Raw genomic sequence first — 24,268 nt, 5'->3', positions numbered from 1 at the left:
CATACTCTCTCTCTCTCTCTCTCTCTCTCTCTCTCTCTCTCTCTCACACACACACACACACACACACACACACAAGCACTCTACAACGCGTGGCCGACTAGACGAGCAAGCTCAATAACAACTTTACTTAGAAAGAATGAGTATAAGGAGACGATATGGCTCAAAGATTAGCCATTCTAGCTGGTTTGAGTAAAAGAATTAGACGACACTGGGTGCTACATAAATGTGTGTTTTTAATTCTAGTTTCTTAAATTTTTTAATTTATTTATTTACTCAAGTCATGTCTAATAGCTCAATTCTCACGTCTTATGGGCTCACACCGAGTGGCTCATGTCTAATGGCTCACAGCTCATGCTTTGTGGGCTCATGACTCATATTTAGTGGCTCACATCTGGTGGGCTCACGCCTTTTTTTGGTATGAAATAGGTTCACTTGGGTCTAGTGAGCTATAGACTCACATCATTCCTTGGTAGGCTCACATCTAGCGGTGGCCTCATGTCTTGTGGGTCACGTCTCGTGGCCTCACATCTTGTGGGCACACGTCATGGCTAGCTAGGCTAAGTTTTTTGGGCACGCATCATGGATAGCTAGGCTCAAGTCTTGTGGCTCATGTCTCCACGTCTCACAGCCAGTTGGACTTACGGCTCTTTTATGAAATACGCTCGCAGATTCTAGTTTTTATGAAATAGATACACTTGGGCACTGATTCAAAGTGGTGCACGGCAGGATGCAGCCTCAAACTACCTTCACATAGTGAGGTGAACTACATAACAATGGAAGACATCAAGCTACCCTTCACAATGTGCAAAAAAACAGCAGCAATATTGGTTATGTAAAGATACATCTGGCTTGAGCATGTCTACACTTGCAAATGATGCAACATTCCATGAGCTTAGTACAAAGTGGGTGCTTTAGAAAGCATTGGCATGCAAGTTAGCTTAAGACTAAAACGCTTCAACCAATGCGTGCAGAGCATCACAGTGCAGGTTATCTAAGAAGATCAACAATGAAGCATGTTCAACACTTCAAACCTTGTTTGAAATTCCAGGCACCCCTTAATCCAAGTGACCTACTCAGTCCTAGTACTGATTACAGCAATGATTACATCCCTTTCAAAACTTGTATTTGATACCGTTTCACTGGCCCTAGTTTGAGAAAAATCCTTACTCTTTATTGTATGCTTAAAAATCCACATGGAATTTCCACAATCCTGCCTGCATTTACAAATCGCAGCATATTCCTGCAGTGCTAAAGATGGCATAGTCTTACTTTTCCAAAAAAAAACAACCATCTCTTTACCTGCAAAATCAAAACAAATTTTATGGATGAAACATATATATTACATGCCAGAAAGGCATTCTCATGCAACCCACCTGCATGCATTCAGTCCCTCCCGCATATACATAACATTAAGCAGCACCAAGCCCGTGCTTTTACACTACCCACCATGCATAGTGATCTCATGTTTGCCATAGGAGAGCAAGATTGGTGTGTGCTTTACATGAGGGCAAGAGTGCCTAGCCCAACAATGGGCATTATTCTGGCAGAAACACACCATTGCCAGCCATATTTCAGGTGCGAACAGCTTGTTTAGCAGCCAGAGGGAATGTCATCAAACATTTGCCAGAGGTCTAAGTCTGTTGAAGACTTGCCTCAGCTTTCAAAAGAGAAGGGCCTCGCAGCTATCACTGCATATGTCCAGAAGCTTCTTGAATCAACAAGAACGGCAAAAAATTTTGCACATGCATTCCAGTCCACCGAAGATGGTCCAGGACACGTAAACCTACCAAAATTTGAAGATGTACCAGTCACTCCACCCTCACGTTCCAAGATAAGGAGGGGATGTCACATGCAGAAGGCCTCACATGCATGTGTCAAGGCTTAGCTAGAGCCACATACATGGTAGAGGTAGGGTAGAAAGACCATTGCGAGCCCTCATTTATGAAGGATAGGGTCATTGAGGCAAGAGTGACCTGTGTGAATTAAAGTTTGCACCCAGTATTTTGGGTGGAACAGGTTTAACCAATGCCAAGGGGCAACACACCTATCAAAACAACCAAGCCAAGAACCAAAAAGCAAGGGAAATCCGACCTTGGGCAGCATAGTTACCAGAAATGCTTTTTGAGAAACCACAAAACTCTTGAAAAGCTTAAGATTCAAACCTTTCTCAATAAAAATCTCCGAGAGAAACGTCTTGGTTTCATGTACATACACATGTGAGAATGTGTGATCAACATGCTGTGCCACACCTCACCTGTGGTACACAGAAGATAGGCCCGTGGTAGGGCAGGCGCAGGTGCCACGTGGCAAGTGATGGGATGGAAGGTAGTGGACCTGGCCAGTAGCAGTAAAACAAACCAACTAATAGCATTGGTGCAAATATATATGTGGGTAGCCAAATCATTATAGTCATCTGCTTTCCTCAGCGTTGGGCTTTTCGCATGCCTAGCGGAGAAGATTGCGGGCTCAACTAGAGTCCCCCTCGGCTCACGAAGTTTTCAGAGCTGGTTTGGACAGAGAGTGGTGGCAGTCCATCCCGACGCACAGAGTCACAGACGCTCCAGGTGGGAGCGCATGCAGATCTCCAAATAGGAACTACACTCGCCCAACTCCAAGATACCGCACAATGATCACCTCTGCTCTTCTGCAAAGCCAATGTGGAAGTGTTGGGGTAAAGGCGTTATGCCCACCCTTATAGTGTGTACAAGCCCATAAGTTATAGTACATAGTACACTTAGTACTTTTATTGTACTAAGTGCACTATGTGTACTAGTGCAATATACATGTGTGATAGGGGAGTCACACACTCATGCTATTGATGAGTTGACTTATCCCCACAACTCTCTCTCTCTCCCTTGTTCTTCTCTGTGTATGTCTCCCACACATGAATTAACCTAACCCTAATTCCTGTTAATCCCACACAACTGGTATCAGAGCTATGGTCATTCTCTCCCCTCCCTCTTGATAGCATCTCAGGCTGCATTTCAGGCTGTGGAACAGGTGCTTACAAATAGCTTTCGTTTCACACCTCCTTCGGCCAGCATAGAACAGTGAAGCTTGCTCGCAGCAATCGCAGGCAGACAAGGCGTCGGTTGACAGCATAGGATAGCTGGCTATGAAGGGAACCCAGGCGGCAGCTTTGGTCGACTAGGGGTTGACAATCAGAGCTACGCGTAGTTAGCCACAAGGCGACGTCAACAAGCGCTGGCTACTATAGCGCTACACGGCGAAGGCTGGCGCTAGGCAAACGAAGTCGTCAGGCGAACGTGAGCAGCTTGCATCAGGGTCGCAGCAGCAAAGCGAAGCACAAGGCGTGAGCGAAGGTAGCCAACAGCCAATTAAACCCGTAGCGCTAATAGTCGGAGGCGGGCGTTAGCAGTAGGCGGAGACAGCGAATACGTCTACTAGGCGCTAGGCGTGGGCAAGCGTGTAATCGCATATGGAGTCGGCTGCAACATGAGTCCAAGGCAGTAAAGCGTATTAGCGTGGAGCGAACACAAGCGCACAACTGGCCGCGTAGCCAACAACAGCAGGCGTATATGCGAACGTGCAATCAGCCAACATCTTGCATGAGGTCCCGCCTCAGTTGTGCAGAAGCCGTTGCCCTTATTGCTTCTCGAATCCACAGCAACAAGCAGGAGCAACAGCACCAAAAATCATCGACCCCACTTTCCTGCAACAGAAAATCAAAAATCAAGGTATTTTCCTCAAATTTTTTTGGGATTTGCAATTGAGCAGATACAGGTGTCGAATTGCTCAATTTTGAGCAAAATTGGCAAAATTGGGTGACATTGGTCACAATCAGGATCAATTTGCAGCAAATTGGATGTCGAAATTTGGGGCTTTTGATGTAATTGTGCAATTAAGCACTCATACATGCTGTATGATGTGAAAAATCGCACATTTGGGCGAAATTGCAGCAAATTGCAGTGCAAATCAAGGGGCTTTTGTGCCGATTTGGTTGATTTGCATGCAGGCAATCGCATTTGATGCTGTGGATAATGTGCTGATGCCTTACAAGCACTCAATGTGCCTGTAAATCAAGGGGCTTTCATGTATTTGATGTATATGTGGCCAGGGGGAAGCATCGTGAACACTCTGGATGCCTTCATGTGCGTCAATGTACCATGTATGATCAGAAATTGATCTTAATTCAAGGGGCTTTTCAAGTTTGTATGCTTGTTGAGCTTGGCAAAGCAGCAGGCAAGACTTTTATGCCTTGAATCCTCAGAAATCAGCTTGCAGTCAAGGGGCTTTTGCCCAATTTCTGTTCGGGACTGTTGTATGCAGTGTTCGGGACTGTAAAAGTCTGATTTTCACTCATTTGGACAGCCAGGAGAGCATTTATTGCTACTGTACCTGCTGGTATAGATTTGGCACAGCTTTGTGCAAGTTTTGGCATGGCTGTACACTGATTTGAGTGAGGAAAAGGTTCAATTTCAGCTTCTGTACTTGCCGGTACAGGTTTGGTACATCATTGGTGAGCACTTAGTACTGCTGTACAGTACTTTGGAAGGGGAACAGAGCACATTTAAGGTGCTGTCCTAAATCTACAGCAACCAAATTTTGGTGATTTCATCACATAAAGTGGGAGAAAAGTTGCATTTGTGCTTCCGCAGTGGGAGATAAAGCTTGGGAGAACAACTGTGAGCACTTTGTGTGCTTTTGGTGCAGTGTTTGCACATTTTGCAGGGAGTCAGGCATTGACAGGTTGCATTTTGCTATGGCAACCACAGGTGAGAGCTCTTCATTGCTTCACATCAAGAAGCTTGAAGGCTCACATAATTATGATATTTGGCAAACCCAGTGCTACAATGTGTTGCTCCAGAAAAAGCAGCACAAGCCTATCAAAGAAAGGGGTGTAATGCCCGCTTCTCTTAGTGCTGAAGAGTGGGAAGATATGGATGAGCTGGCAAGATCTACTATCATGTTGTCTGTGTCAGACTCATTACTTTTCAGCATTCGTGAAGAGAAGACAGCTTGGGAAATGTGGCAGAGATTGCAGGACTTGTATGCCCAACAAAGTGCCTCAAGCAAAGTGTATTGGTTGAAGAAACTCATAGGTCTTCAGATGAAGGAAGGGGCGTCTATGACAGCCCATCTAAATGAGTTTAATGGTATTGTCAGCCAGGTCATTAATCAAAAGTTGGCAATGGACGATGAGTTCAAAGCCACTTTTCTCTTATGCACTTTGCCAGAGAGTTGGGACACATTCAAGACAGCCACTAGCAATTCGCATGCTATGCTGTCATATGCAGATGTTGAGGGTGCTCTTCTTCAAGAAGAGATGTTGAGGGTGCTCTTCTTCAAGAAGAGATGAACAGGAAAAACAACTCTGTTGGAAAGTCCAATGCAATGAATGCACGTGGGAGATCCCAGCAAAGGGGAAAAAGCCAAGAACGGGGAAGGAGCAAGTCTCGCTCCAAAAAGGATTTGGAATGCCATTATTGTGGCAAGAAGGGACACATTAAAAAGCAATGCTACAAATGGAAAAATGATCAAAAGGAAAAGGGAAAAGGCAAAGACAAAGAGAAAGATAAAGCCAAAGATGTAAAGCCAAAGGGCAAAAGTGGAGTCAAGATTGAAGAAATCAATGTGTCACATGCAGGTGGTAGTGAGGATGAGGTCCTATTTACGTCTTCACTTGATGCCCATTCACTTCTTACAGGTGGTCATGGTATGCACTCATGGATCATTGATTCAGGTGCCTCCTTTCATGTCACAGGTTGCAGAGACTTGTTTGTCAGGTATACTGCTGGCAATGAAGGAGTGGTTTATTTGGGTGATAACCATGCATGCAAGATTCTTGGCAGAGGTGATGTGAGGCTTGTGTTTTCAGATGGCTCACAACTTATGCTCCATGATGTCAGGCATGTGCCTGAGATCAAGAAGAACCTGCTTTCTACTGGACAGCTTGATGATGCTGATTATGTTACCACATTTGGTCGTGGAAAGTGGAAGATTAGTAAGGGCTCACTGGTTGTTGCCAGAGGCTCTAAGGTGGACACTCTTTATTTCATGCATGCAGGTGTTTGTCACCATGCTAATGTAAATGCAACCGAGCTGCCGGAAATCTCTATGTGGCATAGCCGGTTGGGACACATGAGTGTCAAAGGAATGGAGCAATTGTCTCGTTTGGGTTACTTGCCTTCTCTAAAGTTTTCAAGTTTTCAGTTTTGTGAGCATTGTATATATGGTAGGCAACTACAATGCCCCCACAAGAAAGCTCTTGGACAGAAAGATGCTTAGTTAGAGCTTGTGCATACAGATGTATGTGAGATGCCTCAGCTTTCTTTGGGAGGGGCAAAATACTTTGTGTCTTTTATTGATGATGCCACACGCAAGGTGTGGGTTTATCCTCTTCGTTTGAAGAGTGATACATTCTCAGTGTTTCAGAAGTTTGTTGCTCTTGTTGAGAATCAAACTGGCAAAACACTGAAGGCTTTGCGTTCCGACAATGGTGGAGAGTATATGTCCAAACAGTTTCAGGACTTTTGTGATGCTAAAGGCATCAAGAGGGAACTCTCTACTCCTTATGATCCTCCACAAAACGGGACAGCAGAGAGGATGAACAGGACCATTCAGGAGAAGGTCCGTTCTATGTTGTCACATGCTGCATTACCTCATGGTTTTTGGGCTGAAGCTGTTATGACAGCCGTTCACCTTATAAATAGGTCACCTAACACGAGGCTTGGTGGGAAAGTGCCAGAGGAAGTATGGACAGGGAAGCCTCCGTCATACAAGCACTTGAGAGTGTTTGGTTGCGTTGCGTACGTGCACATACGCAGGGAAATGCGCACCAAACTTGATCCTAAGTCTCACAAATGCATATTCCTAGGATATGGTGACCGAGGTGAAATGGGGTATAGACTTTGGGATCCCGTGAATAGAAAGATTATACGCAGCAATGATGTCATTTTTGATGAAACATGCATGTATAAGGAGCCTGCAAGGCAACAGGAGCCTGGCAGAGTCATCTTTGATGATGATGGACATCATGGACAACAACAAAGGGCTGTAAATCAGCCACTACAGCAGGAAAACCAGCCCTTAAATGGTGCTGAAAATGGTCCAAATGGACAGCCAGACATGGCAGAAGATATCCCTATGGATATACCACAATTGGACGAGATACCGGGCATGATATTTCAGCCTTATGGCATGGAACAGGAGCCACCAATGGGTGATATGCAAGCTGGACAGCAACCTGCAAATGATGGTCATTGGGTACGGAGGTCCACTAGACCCTCCAGAGCCCCTGACAGGTTTGTTCCAGGGGTTGACTATTTGATGCTTACTGACTGTGGGGAGCCCTCATGTTATAAAGAGGCTTTACAGAGGGCAGACAAGGCTCTTTGGGAGCGTGCCATGAAGTCAGAGATGGATTCTCTGCATAAAAATGGAACATGGAAGTTGGTGCATTTGCCTGCAGGCAAGAAGGTTTTGCCATGCAAGTGGGTTTACAGGCTCAAAGTTGCACCAGATGCAAAGCCAAGATACAAAGCCAGGTTAGTGGCTAAGGGCTTCAAGCAGGAATATGGTGTGGACTTTGATGAGATCTTCTCTCCAGTGGTCAAAATGACCACACTTAGAGCTGTGTTAGCTTTGGTTGCACATGATGATCTAGACTTGATTCAGATGGATGTGAAGACTGCTTTTCTTCACGGTGATCTCCATGAGGAGATATATATGCAGCAGCCAGAGGGTTATGCAGTAAGTGGAAAGGAGAAGCTTGTATGCAAGCTGAAAAAGAGTCTTTATGGGCTCAAACAGGCACCAAAGGAATGGTATCATAAATTTGATACATTCATGAAATCCCAGAAATTCAGCAGAAGTGACATAGATCACTGCTTGTACACCAAGAAAACTTTGGATGGCAGTCTATTAATCCTCATCTTGTATGTTGATGATATGTTGATTGCCGGGAAATCTCGTAAGGAGATGGATACCTTGAAGCAGAGGCTGCATCAAACCTTTGATATGAAGGATTTGGGTGATGCAAATCACATTTTGGGTATGCGGATACTTCGGGACAGAAATCAGCATGTGTTGTATTTGTCTCAGAAGGAATACATTGGCAAAGTCTTGCAGAGGTTCAATATGGACGGGGGGAAGAAGACTAGTACTCCTTTGCCTCCATATGTGAAACTCAGTGCTATGGACAGCCCACAGTCGGATAGAGACAGGGCTGATATGGCCAAGATTCCGTATGCTTCAGCTTGTGGCAGTCTCATGTATGCCATGGTTGCTACTAGGCCGGACATTGCATTTGCAGTGGGAGTGGTTTCTAGATACATGGCCAACCCTGGCAAGAAGCATTGGGAAGCAGTGAAAGGTGTCATGAGATACCTGAAGGGCACACAGGATTTGTGCATTTGCTTTGGCAAACAGGATGCATTAGTGCATGGTTACACGGATTCGGATTATGCTGGTCATCCAGATAACCGGAAGTCTACTACCGGTTATGTGTTTACATTCACAGGAGGTGCTGTGTCATGGATATCCAGGATGCAGAAGTGCACTGCCTTATCTACTAGAGGCCGAGTATATTGCAGCCACAGAGGCTTGCAAGGAGGCATTATGGCTATCTCGGTTAGTGGTTGATTTGGGATATACAGGGGATGTTCCGTTGTTGCATTGTGACAGTCAGAGTGCCATCCAGTTGGCAAAGAGCCCTGTCTTTCATGCAAAGACGAAGCATGTGGATGTGAAGTATCACTTCATCAGAGAGGTGATAGAGAACAAGCAAATTTAGCTTGTTAAAATTCATACGGATGACAACCCGGCTGATCTGTTGACAAAGAGTTTGCCTCCGGAGCGGTTTGCTCATTGCAGACACTTGATGGGCATTGGATGAGGCCAGTTTCAGCCTTGATATGGCCTTGTATATTATCATGTACATGCTGATTTTTCTTTTCCTTCATTTAAGGGCACTGTGCCTTTAAGTGGGAGGTTGTTGGGGTAAAGGCGTTATGCCCACCCTTATAGTGTGTACAAGCCCATAAGTACATAGTACACTTAGTACTTTTATTGTACTAAGTGCACTATGTGTACTAGTGCAATATACATGTGTGTGAGGGGAGTCACACACTCATGCTATTGATGAGTTGACTTATCCCCACAACTCTCTCTCTCTCTCTCTCCCTTGTTCTTCTCTGTGTATGTCTCCCACACATGAATTAACCTAACCCTAATTCCTGTTAATCCCACACAGAAGAAGGCAAAGAGGTGGGCCACACGCCTCCACATCTGATGGGCCATCTAGCTCTCTGTAGCTGGAACAGTCGACTCCAGCCTCTGTTGGCGTTGAAATTTGCCACCTTCTCTTCTCGCTGCCACATCAGCAGCTATATCCCACATAGTGGGTTTCCGCCTTCTTCGCCGTCCTATGTGTGGCAGTGCGCCGCATGGCCTCATCCCCCACTTATGGTGGACACCGGGATCGGGGGTGGGGAGACCATCATCGGCCAAGCTAGACTTCCATCCTCTCCACTTCTCTGGCGGTTCTCCTGGGCGGCTCTTCCGCATTTCTTTCATGGTATCAGAGCCTGTTTGGCAACGCAATCGATGCAAATCCTGCCAAAAAAAGTGTTGACCGCATCCTTATTACGTTCCCTCTCCTCCCCATTAAAAGTCGGAGGTTTCATGTGGAGCCTAACATGACATACATGTATGGCTGGTGTAGCCTGACATACATGTATGGCTGGTGTAGCCTGACATGGTGTGTCTGTGTGGCATATGGAGCCTGACATGACAATACATGAATGGATGGTATAGCCTCGCTGACATGCCTGACATAACACTACATGTATGGCTGGTGTAGCCTAACATGATAGTACATGTGCGGCTTGTGGAGCCTCACATGGTGTACATGTATGGTTCTGACATGATGTAATTCCCTGGGACTAGCTATCATAGAGATCTTTTGTATTTATGTTATGGGAAGGTTCCGGAAGGATCACGAGCCCTGGACATTTTATCGGATACAACTGAGCAGATGGGTGTTTCTTTTAGTCTAGCTGCACTCATGTGTGTGCATGACTTTGATTTTATCTTTGGATGACTTGTATTGTTTGCCTGGACAATGCTTGAGATTTCTGCCTGCGTTGTCCATGGGACCAGGAACGCCTGGGCACCCTCTGGACGTGTATGTGCACGCCTGTTTGGAACTGACAGGTGGTCTACATGTGTTTGGCAGGTGGTAGTATCCCCAAAAACTCAATTTACAACTTTATGAGTTTACATGATAATAATTATTGGTGTAGGTTCACACTCACTTATAAGTGACCTGACAACTTATAAGTGAGTACACATTGAGCAGGACTTACTTAATACACGTGGCAGCCAAAAGCTGAGCACTGGACAATATTTGAGCCTCCTTCAAGTAGGCGCCCCCTTTTGGACCTAAAAAGCACACGTGGGAGCTAAAATTGGTGGAGGAGCTCTAATCTCGAGTAAGACTCCAGTTTTATGTGAGGCGCCTGCTTTCTCTAGTGCATGGGAGCTGGTTGACTGCTTCTACAGGCTGTTTACAGTCTTCTACCGCGACAAAAACCCAACATGTGCATGGGAGGTGCTGGCCGACCCCTTCTGCATGTTCTCCACTGTTGGCCGGCTGATTTACAGCTTGAACAGAGGCTGGACAGATGATAAAAACAGAGAGAAAGAGCTAGTCGTGTGCATCTGGACAATTTTCCTTCTGACCGGGGACTTGCGAACGTGTGTACTGCTGCTGGTCGATTTCTTCTGTGGCTACTAAGGGCTGGTTGACTGCTGTAAACAGCCTTTGAGGGCTGGTCGACTTGCTCTATGAGCCAAACAGGAAGAAGACGATGATGTTGAGTTGTCTCGGGCTAATGTGGGAGTGCTATGGGCTGTCCATAGTTGTCCTGCATGTGCTTGATCCCAGGAATGCTCACTTGTGCTGAGAATTGTGAGCAAATTCAATTTACGTTATGTTTTCTTGTTTTCATATTGTATTGGAAGAAACAGGTGCAGCCAGTGGTGAACCTTGGGCACCCGCAAAGTTGTATTGGAAGCAAACTCCGTTGTGGTAATTTAACCATAAAGGGGGGAGGGGGGGGTCAGCCCATCTTCTAGCCCCTAGTGTGGTGTACTGTGCAGATTTGTCCTAGGATTATTATGGGGAGGGGGCCACTCCACTTTTGGAGTGTGTGCTTCTCTCTCCTCTCCCTCTCTCTAGCTTTTGGAAAACGTGGAACAAAAGAGTGTTGGGAAGCGTGGAAAAGAAAGCAAGAAGGAGTCGATTGCTGATTAGGGCTGCTGCTACTGATTTCTGTGTGCTCGAGAGCAGGCCGTACAGCAGCCGTACAGGTCTGTACGACAGCAGGTACTGCTGTGGACAGAGGCGGCGTTGAGCTGTGGAACAGAGACAGGCTGCAACAGGCGGCTGCAGTTGCTGAACTCAGGCAGTACAGGCTGTACGACTGCAAGTACAATTCTATACTTCTGCAGGTACACTGTACGGCCAGATCAGGTGCAAGTGCAGGTGTTGGGCATCACTGTTGCAGGCGGCGCAAGCGACCAGCATCAAAACAGCAGGCGGCTACTACTGGCTGCGCAGGTACAGGCGTGTACAAGTGCTGGCTGCAGGCGGCGTATGCAAGGACAGTTTCTGGCACGTATTCCGAGGCAGTACAGACTGGTACAGGGCTGTTTTTCAGATCTGTACAGTCAAGTACAGCATATAGTTGGATGCAAGGAGGAGGGTACAGACAAGTACATACACACGTGCAAAGCAGGGTTGTGGAAACAAGTGCCTGCAAGTATAGATTGGTACCGTTGCTTCCTCCAGTGCAAATACACGGGCTGATTTTGGTAAGCTCCGCATCTATTCATCTCTCTCTTTCTACTGCTGGATGTCTGTTGCAGATTTGAGCTATCTGGCCCCTTGTGAGAGGAGGGGTATGGCAGATTGACAAGGGTTGAGACAGAGGTTGAACACTACATGTATGTATGAGCTAAGATGTTGAATCATGTGCTTGAGTTATGCCAGATGTATGCTCATGGTTGCCCTGCTTAGTGGTCTTGGCTGATTAGAGGGAGGCACAGTGTGTTATTTTGAGACACAGATCTGTGTGCGTGGGTCCTCTGTGCTAAGAGGTATTGTGGGCCGTCAGATTGAACATACAGGTGTAATCTCTTGGCTGATTTTGGTTGTACTCAGCCTTTCATACTTTTGGAATTGAATAAAGAAATACCGCAAGGGGCGCCAAGCTTTGGGGCCAACAGGTGTCGCTTTGTTTTCAGATTTGGGCACTCTAGCCCCAATCTTTTCTGTTTTCATATCTAGACTACAAGTGGGCGGGTGACTGCTAGTCTACCGCACTCTAGTTTTCTATCAGAGGGCGGTTTCAAGGTTTCGTTGCCGGGACCAATCATCAACTTTCTTAAGGGGGTGAGCTCGTGGTTGCCTCGAAGAAAGCCATCGCTGAAAAATTCAGCAAACATGTCTGATACAGAGGATGAGTACTTCTATCATGAAGAAGAAGAGCAAGAGACTTCTCCTGAGAGAGATGTATCTGAGGATATTCATGCAGGAGAACAGGCTGCAGATGTTGAGCCTTATGAGGATGTAATACAGCCAGAAGATGTACTTGGTAAAGAGGATGATGATGCTCGGTTTAAAGATCGTTTGGCTGGTGTTATGGATGTATTTATGCAGCTCACACGGAGTGAGAGATTTGCTGAATTTATGAGATCCCGCACAGAGCCCGAGAAAAAGAAGAAGGTGGTTCGTTCTAAGAATCTTCCACAAGGTCATAGTGGTGCCATCCCACAGGAACCATCTTTTGGCCAGTTTCTGAACATGCAGCATGCTTATGGTGCAAACTCTCAGAGTTCCTTCTATGGACAGCCACCTATTCCTCAGCAGAATATGCATCCAGGTTATTTTGGTGGTGGCTCGGTGTTCCAATCTATGACTGGGGGTTATCCTCAGGGAGGCATGGGTATGCCAGGGCCTTTTGGAGCTAATTTTCAGCCTGGTATGCAGGGGAATATGTATGGTGGTATGCAGTCCGGTATGCAAGGAAATATGTTTGGGGGCATGCAACCTGGAATGCAAGGCAATATGTTTGGTGGTATGCAGCCAGGTATGCATAACGGAATGTTTGGAAACATGGCTGGAATGTATGGTATGCCTGGTGTGGGAATGGGTAATGTTGACCCAATGATGGGCATGAATGTTGGGGGCAGCAATCTTGCGAAACCACAAGGAAGGGGGAGCTGCAATGAAGTTTGATACATTCAGTGGGGCCAAAGATAAATTGAAAGCACTTACCTTTTTACAGCAGTTTCATGCTGCTTTTTCTGGTGGGAATTACACAGAGTCCTCTAAGGTGAGGAAAGCTGCCACTTTTCTCAAGGGCAATGCTTTGTAGTGGTGGTCTACTCTTCTTTTGCCGGGCATAGCACCCACTACATGGGTCCAATTTAAACAGGTTTTCTCTTCCGTATGGCTCACATCTACATTTGAGGTGGATGTTATGACCGCATGGCACAAGTTGGATGCTTCAAAGTGTGAGAATTTGGAGGATTATAACAAGAAGTTTTGGGAAGCTTTACTCCCAGTGACTTCTTACCGTGCAGTGCCTTTGTCTGAGCAGGTAGAGAAGTATTGTTGTGGGCTGCCCAAAGAGGTGCGAGATTATTGTATCAAGACAAGAGTAACGAACATGTCACAGATGATTGAAAATGCTATGACAGCTAATGCGTTACTGGAGGTTCATTTGGATTTAAAGGCAGTAAGCACTTGAGCAAGAAAGCTGAAAAATCTGGGCATGCTTCTCGTGATGCTAAAGGGTCTTCAGAGACAAAGTACAAGAAGTTGCCAATGCCCAAGAGGACTTCTGAGGAAAGACAGGCTTTGAGAGATGCTCATAAGTGTTTTTACTGTACTGAAGAGGGGCATATGTCATTCAATTGTCCCAAAAGAAAGTCCCAAAAGGACTCTGACAATAAAGGAGAGCCCAAGTCAAAGAAACCAAAACCTTCTGCAGGCTTAGTTCCTGATCTTGTGGGGGAACAGCCAGGTGGTGAAGCAACAGAGTTGTGCAGGGCATGGGGCAAAGTGAGAGATCAGAATGCCTTGATCTTCTTTGACACAGGTGCTAGAGCCAACTTCATTTCACCAGATTTGGCTGGCCGATTGGGGATTCGCGCAGAGGAGATGGGACCGTTACATGAGGCTAATATGGCTTGTCCAGGGTATGCAGAACCCGTTACTCCTATCATTGGGAAGCTTCGGCTTCATTTGCAGGGTTATGTGGACAGCGAAGAGTTCTTCATCATGCCTTTGGATGGCTGTGATGTTTTGTTGGGGATGCCATGGTGCCACAGGGTACATGCCGTGGTGGATACTTACAATAGGAAAATCACTCTGACTCATAGAGGGAAAGAACATGTATTGGATGTAAAACTCAAAGGGGAATCTGTTCCTATTGTATCCGCTTCAGCGATTTCATCAGTAATGAAAAAGCATCTTTCCGCGTACTTGATTTATGTAAAGGATGCACAGGATGATGAGTCTAAGTCTAATTTGTCTATGTTAGATAAGGACAGGACTGATTTCTTATGTGGGCCATCCAAAGGCATGATGAAGAACTCTTCGCTGTCCACATAACCCTGCAAATGAAGCCGAAGCTTCCCAATGATAGGAGTAATGGGTTCTGCATACCCTAGACAAGCCATATTAGCCTCATGTAACGGCCCCATCTCCTCTGCGCGAATCCCCAATCGGCCAGCCAAATCTGGTGAAATGAAGTTGGCTCTAGCACCTGTGTCAAAGAAGATAAAGGCATTCTGATCTCTCACTTTGCTCCATGCCCTGCACAACTCTGTTGCTTCACCACCTGGCTGTTCCCCCACAAGATCAGGAACTAAGCCTGCAGAAGGTTTTGGTTTCTTTGACTTGGGCTCTCCTTTATTGTCAGAGTCCTTTTGGGACTTTCTTTTGGGACAATTGAATGACATATGCCCCTCTTCAGTACAGTAAAAACACTTATGAGCATCTCTCAAAGCCTGTCTTTCCTCAGAAGTCCTCTTGGGCATTGGCAACTTCTTGTACTTTGTCTCTGAAGACCCTTTAGCATCACGAGAAGCATGCCCAGATTTTTCAGCTTTCTTGCTCAAGTGCTTACTGCCTTTAAATCCAAATGAACCTCCAGTAACGCATTAGCTGTCATAGCATTTTCAATCATCTGTGACATGTTCGTTACTCTTGTCTTGATACAATAATCTCGCACCTCTTTGGGCAGCCCACAACAATACTTCTCTACCTGCTCAGACAAAGGCACTGCACGGTAAGAAGTCACTGGGAGTAAAGCTTCCCAAAACTTCTTGTTATAATCCTCCAAATTCTCACACTTTGAAGCATCCAACTTGTGCCATGCGGTCATAACATCCACCTCAAATGTAGATGTGAGCCATACGGAAGAGAAAACCTGTTTAAATTGGACCCATGTAGTGGGTGCTATGCCCTGCAAAAGAAGAGTAGACCACCACTGCAAAGCATTGCCCTTGAGAAAAGTGGCAGCTTTTCTCACCTTAGAGGACTCTGTGTAATTCCCACCAGAAAAAGCAGCATGAAACTGCTGTAAAAAGGTAAGTGCTTTCAATTTATCTTTGGCCCCACTAAATGTATCAAACTTCACTGCAGCTCCCCCTTCCTTGTAATCCTTCGCCTTTCCCATAGGCGTTAGATTATCATATGGAAGTGGTTTCGTAAGATTGCTGCCCCCAACATTCATGCCCATCATTGGGTCAACATTACCCATTCCCACACCAGGAAACATTCCGTTATGCATACCTGACTGCATACCACCAAACATATTGCCTTGCATTCCAGGTTGCATGCCCCCAAACATATTTCCTTGCATACCGGACTGCATACCACCATACATATTCCCCTGCATACCAGGCTGAAAATTAGCTCCAAAAGGCCCTGGCATACCCATGCCTCCCTGAGGATAACCCCCAGTCATAGATTGGAACACCGAGCCACCACCAAAATAACCTGGATGCATATTCTGCTGAGGAATAGGTGGCTGTCCATAGAAGGAACTCTGAGAGTTTGCACCATAAGCATGCTGCATGTTCAGAAACTGGCCAAAAGATGGTTCCTGTGGGATGGCACCACTATGACCTTGCGGAAGATTCTTAGAACGAACCACCTTCTTCTTTTTCTCGGGCTCTGTGCCGGATCTCATAAATTCAGCAAATCTCTCACTCTGTGTGAGCTGCATAAATACATCCATAACACCAGCCAAACGATCTTTAAACCGAGCATCATCATCCTCTTTACCAAGTACATCTTCTGGCTGTGTTACATCCTCATAAGGCTCAACATCTGCAGCCTGTTCTCCTGCATGAATATCCTCAGATACATCTCTCTCAGGAGAAGTCTCTTGCTCTTCTTCTTCATGATAGAAGTACTCATCCTCTGTATCAGACATGTTTGCTGAATTTTTCAACGATGGCTTTCTTCGAGGCAACCACGAGCTCACCCCCTTAAGAAAGTTGATGATTGGTCCCGGCAACGGAACCTTGAAACCGGCCTCTGCGGTAGACTAGCAGTCACCCGTCCACTTGTAGTCTAGATATGAAAACAGAAAAGATTGGGGCTAGAGTGCCCAAATTTGAAAACAAAGCGACACCTGTTGGCCCCAAAGCTTGGCGCCCCTTGCGGTATTTCTTTATTCAATTCCAAAAGTATGAAAGGCTGAGTACAACCAAAATCAGCCAAGAGATTACACCTGTATGTTCAATCTGACGGCCCACAATACCTCTTAGCACAGAGGACCCACGCACACAGATCTGTGTCTCAAAATAACACACTGTGCCTCCCTCTGATCAGCCAAGACCACTAAGCAGGGCAGCCATGAGCATACATCTGGCATAACTCAAGCACATGATTCAACATCTCAGCTCATACATACATGTACTGTTCAACCTCTGTCTCAACCCTTGTCAATCTGCCATACCCCTCCTCTCACAAGAGGCCAAATAGCTCAAATCTGCAACAACAGACATCAAGCAGTAGAAAGAGAGATAGATGAACAGATGCGGAGCTTACCAAAATCAGCCCGTGTATTTGCACTGGAGGAAGCAACGGTACCAATCTGTACTTGCAGGCACTTGTTTCCACACCCCTGGTGCACACGTGTGTATGTACTTGTCTGTACCCTCCTCCTTGCATCCAACTATATGCTGTACTTGACTGTACAGATCTGAAAAACAGCCCTGTACCAGTCTGTACTGCCTCGGGATACGTGCCAGAAACTGTCCTTGCATACGCCGCCTGCAGCCAGCACTTGTACACGCCTGTACCTGCGCAGCCAGTAGTAGCCGCCTGCTGTTTTGATGCTGGTCGCCTGCGCCGCCTGCAACAGTGATGCCCAACACCTGTACTTGCACCTGATCTGGCCGTACAGTGTACCTGCAGAAGTACAGAACTGTACTTGTAGTCGTATAGCCTGTACTGCCTGAGTTCAGCAGCTGCAGCCGCCTGTCTCTGTTCCACAGCTCAACGCCGCCTCTGTCCACAGCAGTACCTGCTGTCCTACAGACCTGTACGGCTGCTGTACGGCTTGCTCCAGCACATAGAAATCAGCAGCAGCCCTAATCAGCAGTCGACTCCTCGCTTTCTTTTCCACGCTTCCCAACACTCTTTTGCTCCACGTTTTCCAAAAGCTAGAGAGAGGGAGAGGAGAGAGAAGCACACACTCCAAAAGTGGAGTGGCCCCCTCCCCATAATAATCCTAGGGCCCCCCCACTTTAAAATTTATTAAAGTCCCTAGGGGCCACTAAGGCCTAGGGGCAACTTTAATAAATCATTAAAAGTTTAATGATCTAGTTCCCCCCTTCACACCTAGGGATGTCCACACATCATTAACTCTGTCCGGGCACCCCCCATGTGAATCATTCAATATTCTGACTTAGCCATCACCATGCCCACACTTGTGCTGTTCCATTTTCACAGGGCCATGACACAAAGGACAGAAGAGGCCACTGTATGGCAAGTCATTTGAAGAGAGAAAGGCATTGATGCAAGCTGGGAAATGTTTCATCTGTGAAAAGAAAGGGCAATGGCTGCAAAATGTCGACAACAGCCACCAAAAGATGCGGAGGATAAACAAGGGCCACCCAAGAAGAAGACAATGCCGAGTGCAGGATTGATACCTGACATGGTTGGTGACCAGCCATGTGATGATGCGACAGAATTGTGCAAAGCATGGGGTAAAATCAGAGATGCTACAGTGCTGATTTTCTTTGACCCTGGTGCTCGAGCCAACTTTATTTCACCAGCATTGGCAGCCAAGTTGGGAATTCGTGCTGAAGAGATGGGACCAGTTGGACAGGATGATTTGGCATGCCCTGGGCATTCAGTTCCTGTCACTCCTACACTTGGCAAACTTCGCATGCGTATACAGAGTTATGTCGACACAGAGGAGTTTCTTATCATGCCCTTGGAAGGATGTGATGTCCTATTGGGAATTCCACGGTGTCATAGGAAACATGCAGTGTTGGATGCTTTCAACAGGAAAATCACAATTGTACATAGGGACAAGACTCATGTTCTGGATGTGAAGCTAAAAGAAGAGTCTATCCCAGTTATTTCTGCTTTTTGAACCTGAATTCTGAATGACCTGTACATTTGTATTATATGTTTGGCAATGTACAGTTTTGACATTTGTTGTCAATGACTAAATCAATGAATGAACTTTCAGTGCTTTGAAGTTGTATCTGTTACGCTTCAAATGAATGATTTACATGTTGTGACACTAATAGTACAAGATATATGCTATCGCCCTGTGTTGCATCCGGAAAATGTATTTGAAAGGCTTGAACCTGCGATGGCACAAACGGTAGTGGGGAATCCCTATCATCGCCCCGTGTCATCCGTTGGCAGGAGATACATGCGATGACACTAATCACCTCCGGAATCTTGTGATCGTCCTGTGTCATCCCTTTGCATGTGGACTTGCAATCGAGGTCGCTTGCTTCTTTCAAGAGGGGGGTATGTCACCAGGAGGTGAAACTTTTTGCAGTTGTTTTCTTTATTTACATTTCTTTATAAATATATATATATTTTTCTTTTCTCTCTCTTTGGTTGCTGTTGTTTTCCCCCCGGGATCTCTTGGAAGGGCTTGGGCCATTGCAATGTCAGAATGGGTCAGCCAGTGGGACTTTGGACCAGTGGTTGGCTAAGCCTGAGAATTACACTGAAAGATGAATGACAGTGTCCAGGACATGGCCACTGAATGAGGGCATAGGCCGGTTTACACTAGTAAGTGGCCGCCACCGAAATGTGAATGTATCTTGAATTCTAAGCAAATTCTGAAGTGACCATAGTGGTCAAAGATGGTCAGGAGACCAAAAGGAATGCAGATGACATCATCCCTAAAATCTAGGGAACTGCTATTTTGGACAATGTCAGAATTGAAAAGTGTTCGCGGCGTCAGTTTGTGCAGAATGTCAAGGGGACCAAAAGCTGGCAAAGGACTATTGTGAGAGTGTGAACCAGTCAGGAGATTTTTAGCTTGGAAGATTGCATGTGGAAAAGGCTTAAAAATGTGCCAAGTGTCAAATTTTTGTGCATTTTCCACACTAGGAAGAGGGAAGCGTGGGATTTTGGGCTGAATGAGGCTCATTTGCAGCCATTATGGTGGATTGTTGCAGGTAAAGAGCTATTGTGGTGCACTCCCTTGCCCTACAACTCATGTATTGAGGGTTGAGCTTGCTCCCCACAGCCTCTCTCTCTCTCTCTCTCTCTCTCTCTCTCTCTTGCAGACTATGGTAATGCTCTCATCAGATAAAATCAGGTACAGTTGTGTGAATTTCATGCCTATATGCAGAGGCTAGTTGCCTCCTTGAACAGGAACCGGTGTAGTTAGTTCCTACACCAAAGCAGGGACGGAAGAGGGTAATAACCTCTTCAATACAACGCTGTTTCAGCACTGTTTAGGTGCTGTTTTTGGGCTGTTATGTTGCCCGATTGATGCCAGAATGCAGTAGGACTTTCCTAAAGTCTTCCAGGACAATACAAGGGTTATTTTGGGCTGAAAACAGAGCTGAAAACAGGTCTGTGCAGAAAATTACAGCAAGCTGAATTGTGATGTTTTGGACTCCATTGGGTAGTCTGATGCCTATGGAAGTGAGCCTGTCAGTTGGGACTCATTCTGAGATGTTATGGAACAGTTTTAGTGCAGTTATGCTGGCAAATTTCTCCTAGAATTTCTAAAACTCAGCTGGTGCAAGTAGAGTGCTCTGTTGCACTCGAGCTTTGTATTTTTCCAACTTTTTAACAATAAAGAAATACCGCAAGGGGCGCCGAACTTCGGGGCCAATGTGTTGTTGAGCGAGGGAGCGAGGATTCTGTGATTGTGTGTCTGAGTAAGTCCATGTTATTTGCGAATGAATTACCGCTTTATGTGTCCATAGACCGGTTTTAGAAGTTGTATTCCAAAATACAACTTGTACAAGCAATGGATTCTGGAATACAACCTCAAAGTGCATAAGTGTTAAATTTTTAAAAATGTGACTTCAAGCTTTGTATTCTAGAATACAAACTACTTAATACACAAGAAACATGGCAACTTATCGATTTTTGTGTTGTATTCCAGAATACAACTGTACGTCGTACTGCCCGCCCCCGTCGCACCCTCAGCCGCCCACTCCCGCCATCGCCCCTACGTGCGCTGCCTGTCCAGATCTGACGCCACCACCGCCCCTGTGCGTCATCGCCCCTACCCGCGCCGCCCCAGATCTAGCGCTGTCTGCCTGTGCGCCGTCACCCTTATCGCGCCGCCCCAAATCTGGTGCTGCCTATCCAGATCTAACGTCGTCGTGTGCCGCCGCCGCCATCTGCGCCCATACCAGCCGCCACCTCTGCCTTCCGCCCTATGCGCCGCCGCCTCAGCCGCCACCCTCACGGGCAGCCGCCACCTACGCCGCCCTGTACCATGCCCCGTACCAATTGTACCGCCGTACGACCGTACCTGCTGCAACTGTGCCTGCTTTGCAAGCCCAAAGCAACTTCAAATTCCAGATCTGCAAGGTTTGACCTGAAATTGCACACATTGCTTGTTCAATTTTGGGACTTTTAACAATTGAGCCTGCAATTGCAACATTGGCACACATTGGCATTGATTTCATCAGATTTGGTGCATAATTGCACTAGAAATTTGGGGATTTTGCAAAAATTGACTTGATTTTATAGAAATTGACACTATTTGCAGGCAATTTTGGGTATTACAGTCACATTTGGTTGGCATTGGGGCATTTCTCCCAAATTTTTAGGTATTACAGGCACATTTGGTTGGCATTGGGACATTTCCCTCAATTTTTTGGATATTACAAGCACATTTGATTGGCATTGGGGCATTTCCTCCAATTTTTGGGCATTGCAGCGCGCTTGGTACAGGTGACAATCACATTAGCTGATTTATAGGTTCAGATCCGGTTCAGATTTGGTCTAATTGGTTGCCTAAAAATTAGGGCTTTTCTACATTGAGCCCATTTTTGGAGCATTCGACCAATTTACATTTGATCTGTCAGGATTTGAGCACTTGCAGCTCTTCCAGGTGTCAGCTGATTGTGTTTTTCACGGCACATGTATACATTTGTGGTTTGTTGCAGTATATGTATGCCATTGTGGACACTTTGGCAGATTTGCATCATCGTGCAGAACACTTGCAGATTTGGGACATGCATATGTATTTCTCGTGGTGAAGGAGTTCCCTTTCAGTCCATTGGTTATCCTGCTATTTATCTCCTGCATTCTTACGGTTTGCTGGGCATTGCCTACTCTTGGTGACTTGTGACAGATTTGCTGTGCTAACATGGCCAACAGTAATAATAACCTCTTTGGAATGCTATCTCAAGAGGACAAGCTCAATGGGGACAACTACCCTATGTGGGCTTATATGATGCGTCATGTTTTGGTTGCCAAAAATGTATGGCTGTATGTGGATGGACACTGAGGAGCGTCCTCTTGCACTTGCTCCACATGAGTGTCTTTGAACAGTGTTACATGGTGCCAAATCTACATAACCCGTCTCCCAACCATCCAGTCATCTATGGTCAACCCCAATGTCTAAACTGGGCATTGTCAAGCATCCAAACACAAAGTGGCTTGTCCTCGTAAAGGGAACCTTACAAAATAGAGCCACTCATTACCTGCATAGTCGCGATGTAGAGCATTGATCTCTAACAAGGTAGACCCATCCAACCATGGGATTGCCAGGTGGCTTGGAAGGTGCTGTGGTGAAGCAATAAGCACCTATAGAAAGCCCACTTTTTCCCTCATTCCTCGTTCTTGAAATTGGAGCTTTCCTTCACCTAAGCCAACCTTCCCCTAGTCTCACAGCAAGCCACGAGCTGCAGATTTCAACCCCATACATCAGCTCCTCCATCTTCAGCCCCTGTTTGCTTGTGCAAACACAGGTTCCAATGCAACTTGGGTTGTTAGGGAAATTTGCTCTTGATTCTAGATAAGGTTTTCTCTTCAATTCTCGGCCTATTGTACATAGTGCGATTGCTCAATATATATTAGAAACAGTATTAGTTGTAGATTATTGGCATATGCTTGTGTTTCTACTTGCAGTGCGGTAATCATCTCCCTCAAGATGTACACCCGACCAACAGCCTGACAAGCTCCTACTCAAATCAAATTGCCTCCTTGACCACGGTGACAGTAGTGTCACCCAAAAAGTGATCAAAGTGTAATTTTCCTGATCCGAAGTAGGACTTAAGCAGTTTATCATCAGAATTAAAATTGCAGTCTGAAACCCACCCTAAGCAGATCGGGAAAAAAAAAGGTTTCCTTGTTTTGTCACTATTTAAACAAAGGTATCATTTTCTAGATTAAAAAACTGAGCACTTGCAGTTGAAGCAAGAAAAACGCAGAAAACAAAGATGAAAGCATACCATTTAAAAGATGATGTCTTCATCTTTATCAGCCTCGGATTGAAGCAAGTTAGCATCAGATCGCCTACCACCTCTACTACCATTGGATGATGCAGTCTGCTTGAGTGCTGCCTCTTCTGCAAACTTCTTGTTTAGAAGCAGCTGCTTTTCAACCTCCCTCTTTTTGAATCCTTGAATTTTCTTGAGCCTGAAGAACTCCTCGCGCTCAAGCTCATCAAGCTCCCCTTTGATGTAGCTGATGGTGTTCTCCAGTCTAGGTTTGACCACATTCTCCAGGGCATTGACTCTGCGGTTGGTGGTTTTGATGGCCTCGTCAAGAGTAAGGAAAGATGTCTGCAGGGATGCAAGCTCCACAAGAACTTCAACAGCTTTGATGAAAGAGGATCGACACAGCTGGATCTGCTGCCCTCCTCTGGCCAGGCCAGTAAGGTCATTCTTGGTTTCCCCTGCCTCTGTGAAATACTCAAATTTGGGAAGCTTTACCCCTGCCACGTTGTCTTGTTTGGCACGGACCTTCACCGTTGCAGAGCCTACGTTTTCCAGCACGATGTGTTTCACGCTGTCTCCCGCTGTGTATTTGGCCTCTGTGAGGGCAAAGGAGGAGGCCCTGAGGGAGTCCCCCATGGTTTCTTTCGCCTGCACGATGCGCTTCAGAATCTGCCTGAACTGCACAGTTAGAGCATCGCTCTTCTTCTTGAGCAGTTGGTGGCCCTTCGTGGCTCCGATCAAGCGAGCTTTCACGACCCCCAGAACTGTCACAGTGGGTACCACGTTGAGCCGCTGCCCTTGCCCTGACATGGTGGTGGTGGTGCTATCACGCCTCTGTGTCTCGGGTTAAGATTTTCGGATCACGAGTTTCCGAATCACAACCCTGTTGCAAGGTTAAGGTTTTGAATCGCGCTATGTGCCGGAGTTGGGAATTCTGAATCACTGCTATGCGTTATGGTTGGGTTTTTGCATCACAGCTTTGTGATGGCGTTACGATTTCTGGATGACAGCGTTCTCCTGTGCTCTCATCAAGGCATATATATATAAGGCCAACTGCAAGAATGGCGATGGCAGGCAACCCACGAGGAACCGAAACACGCTGTATACGTGGAGGAAACGTGGACCCTCGAAAAGTGGAGATTGGAAGGTTATTTTTGCCTTCCCTTTGTTTTTGGCAATCATAAGCAAAGTTACATCTTGTTTGTGTTAGTTAGGAAATTAAGAGATCTTAATGATGGGTTAGAAGAGAAAGAAGGGTCTAGAGGAATGTAGATAAAATCATCAGAATGAGATCGTGATTCTCAGCTCCTCATCTGATTCATTGAAATGA

The 24,268-nt window shown here is 46.0% G+C and overlaps 1 protein-coding gene across 1 annotated transcript; it reads right to left on the bottom strand.

Moving 5' to 3' along the window:
* Positions 1 to 1,020: 1,020 nt before the first annotated feature.
* Positions 1,021 to 24,064, bottom strand: LOC147605295 (V-type proton ATPase subunit D-like). The gene is made up of 2 exons (XM_086793943.1): positions 22,951 to 24,064; positions 1,021 to 1,299 (listed from the first exon to the last, which is right to left on the bottom strand). Exon 1 carries the CDS (start codon positions 23,746 to 23,748, stop codon positions 22,954 to 22,956), a length of 795 nt encoding a protein of 264 aa, XP_086650069.1. The 5' UTR covers positions 23,749 to 24,064; the 3' UTR covers positions 1,021 to 1,299; positions 22,951 to 22,953.
* Positions 24,065 to 24,268: the final 204 nt, after the last annotated feature.

This window comes from Cibotium barometz, chromosome 60 (genome assembly GCF_041138505.1).
Source record: "Cibotium barometz isolate CiBa-2024 chromosome 60, ASM4113850v1, whole genome shotgun sequence".
Taxonomy (NCBI): domain Eukaryota; kingdom Viridiplantae; phylum Streptophyta; class Polypodiopsida; order Cyatheales; family Cibotiaceae; genus Cibotium; species Cibotium barometz.
Note: the sequence above shows the minus strand (reverse complement) of the source record. Positions and strands in the feature narration are given on the sequence as shown.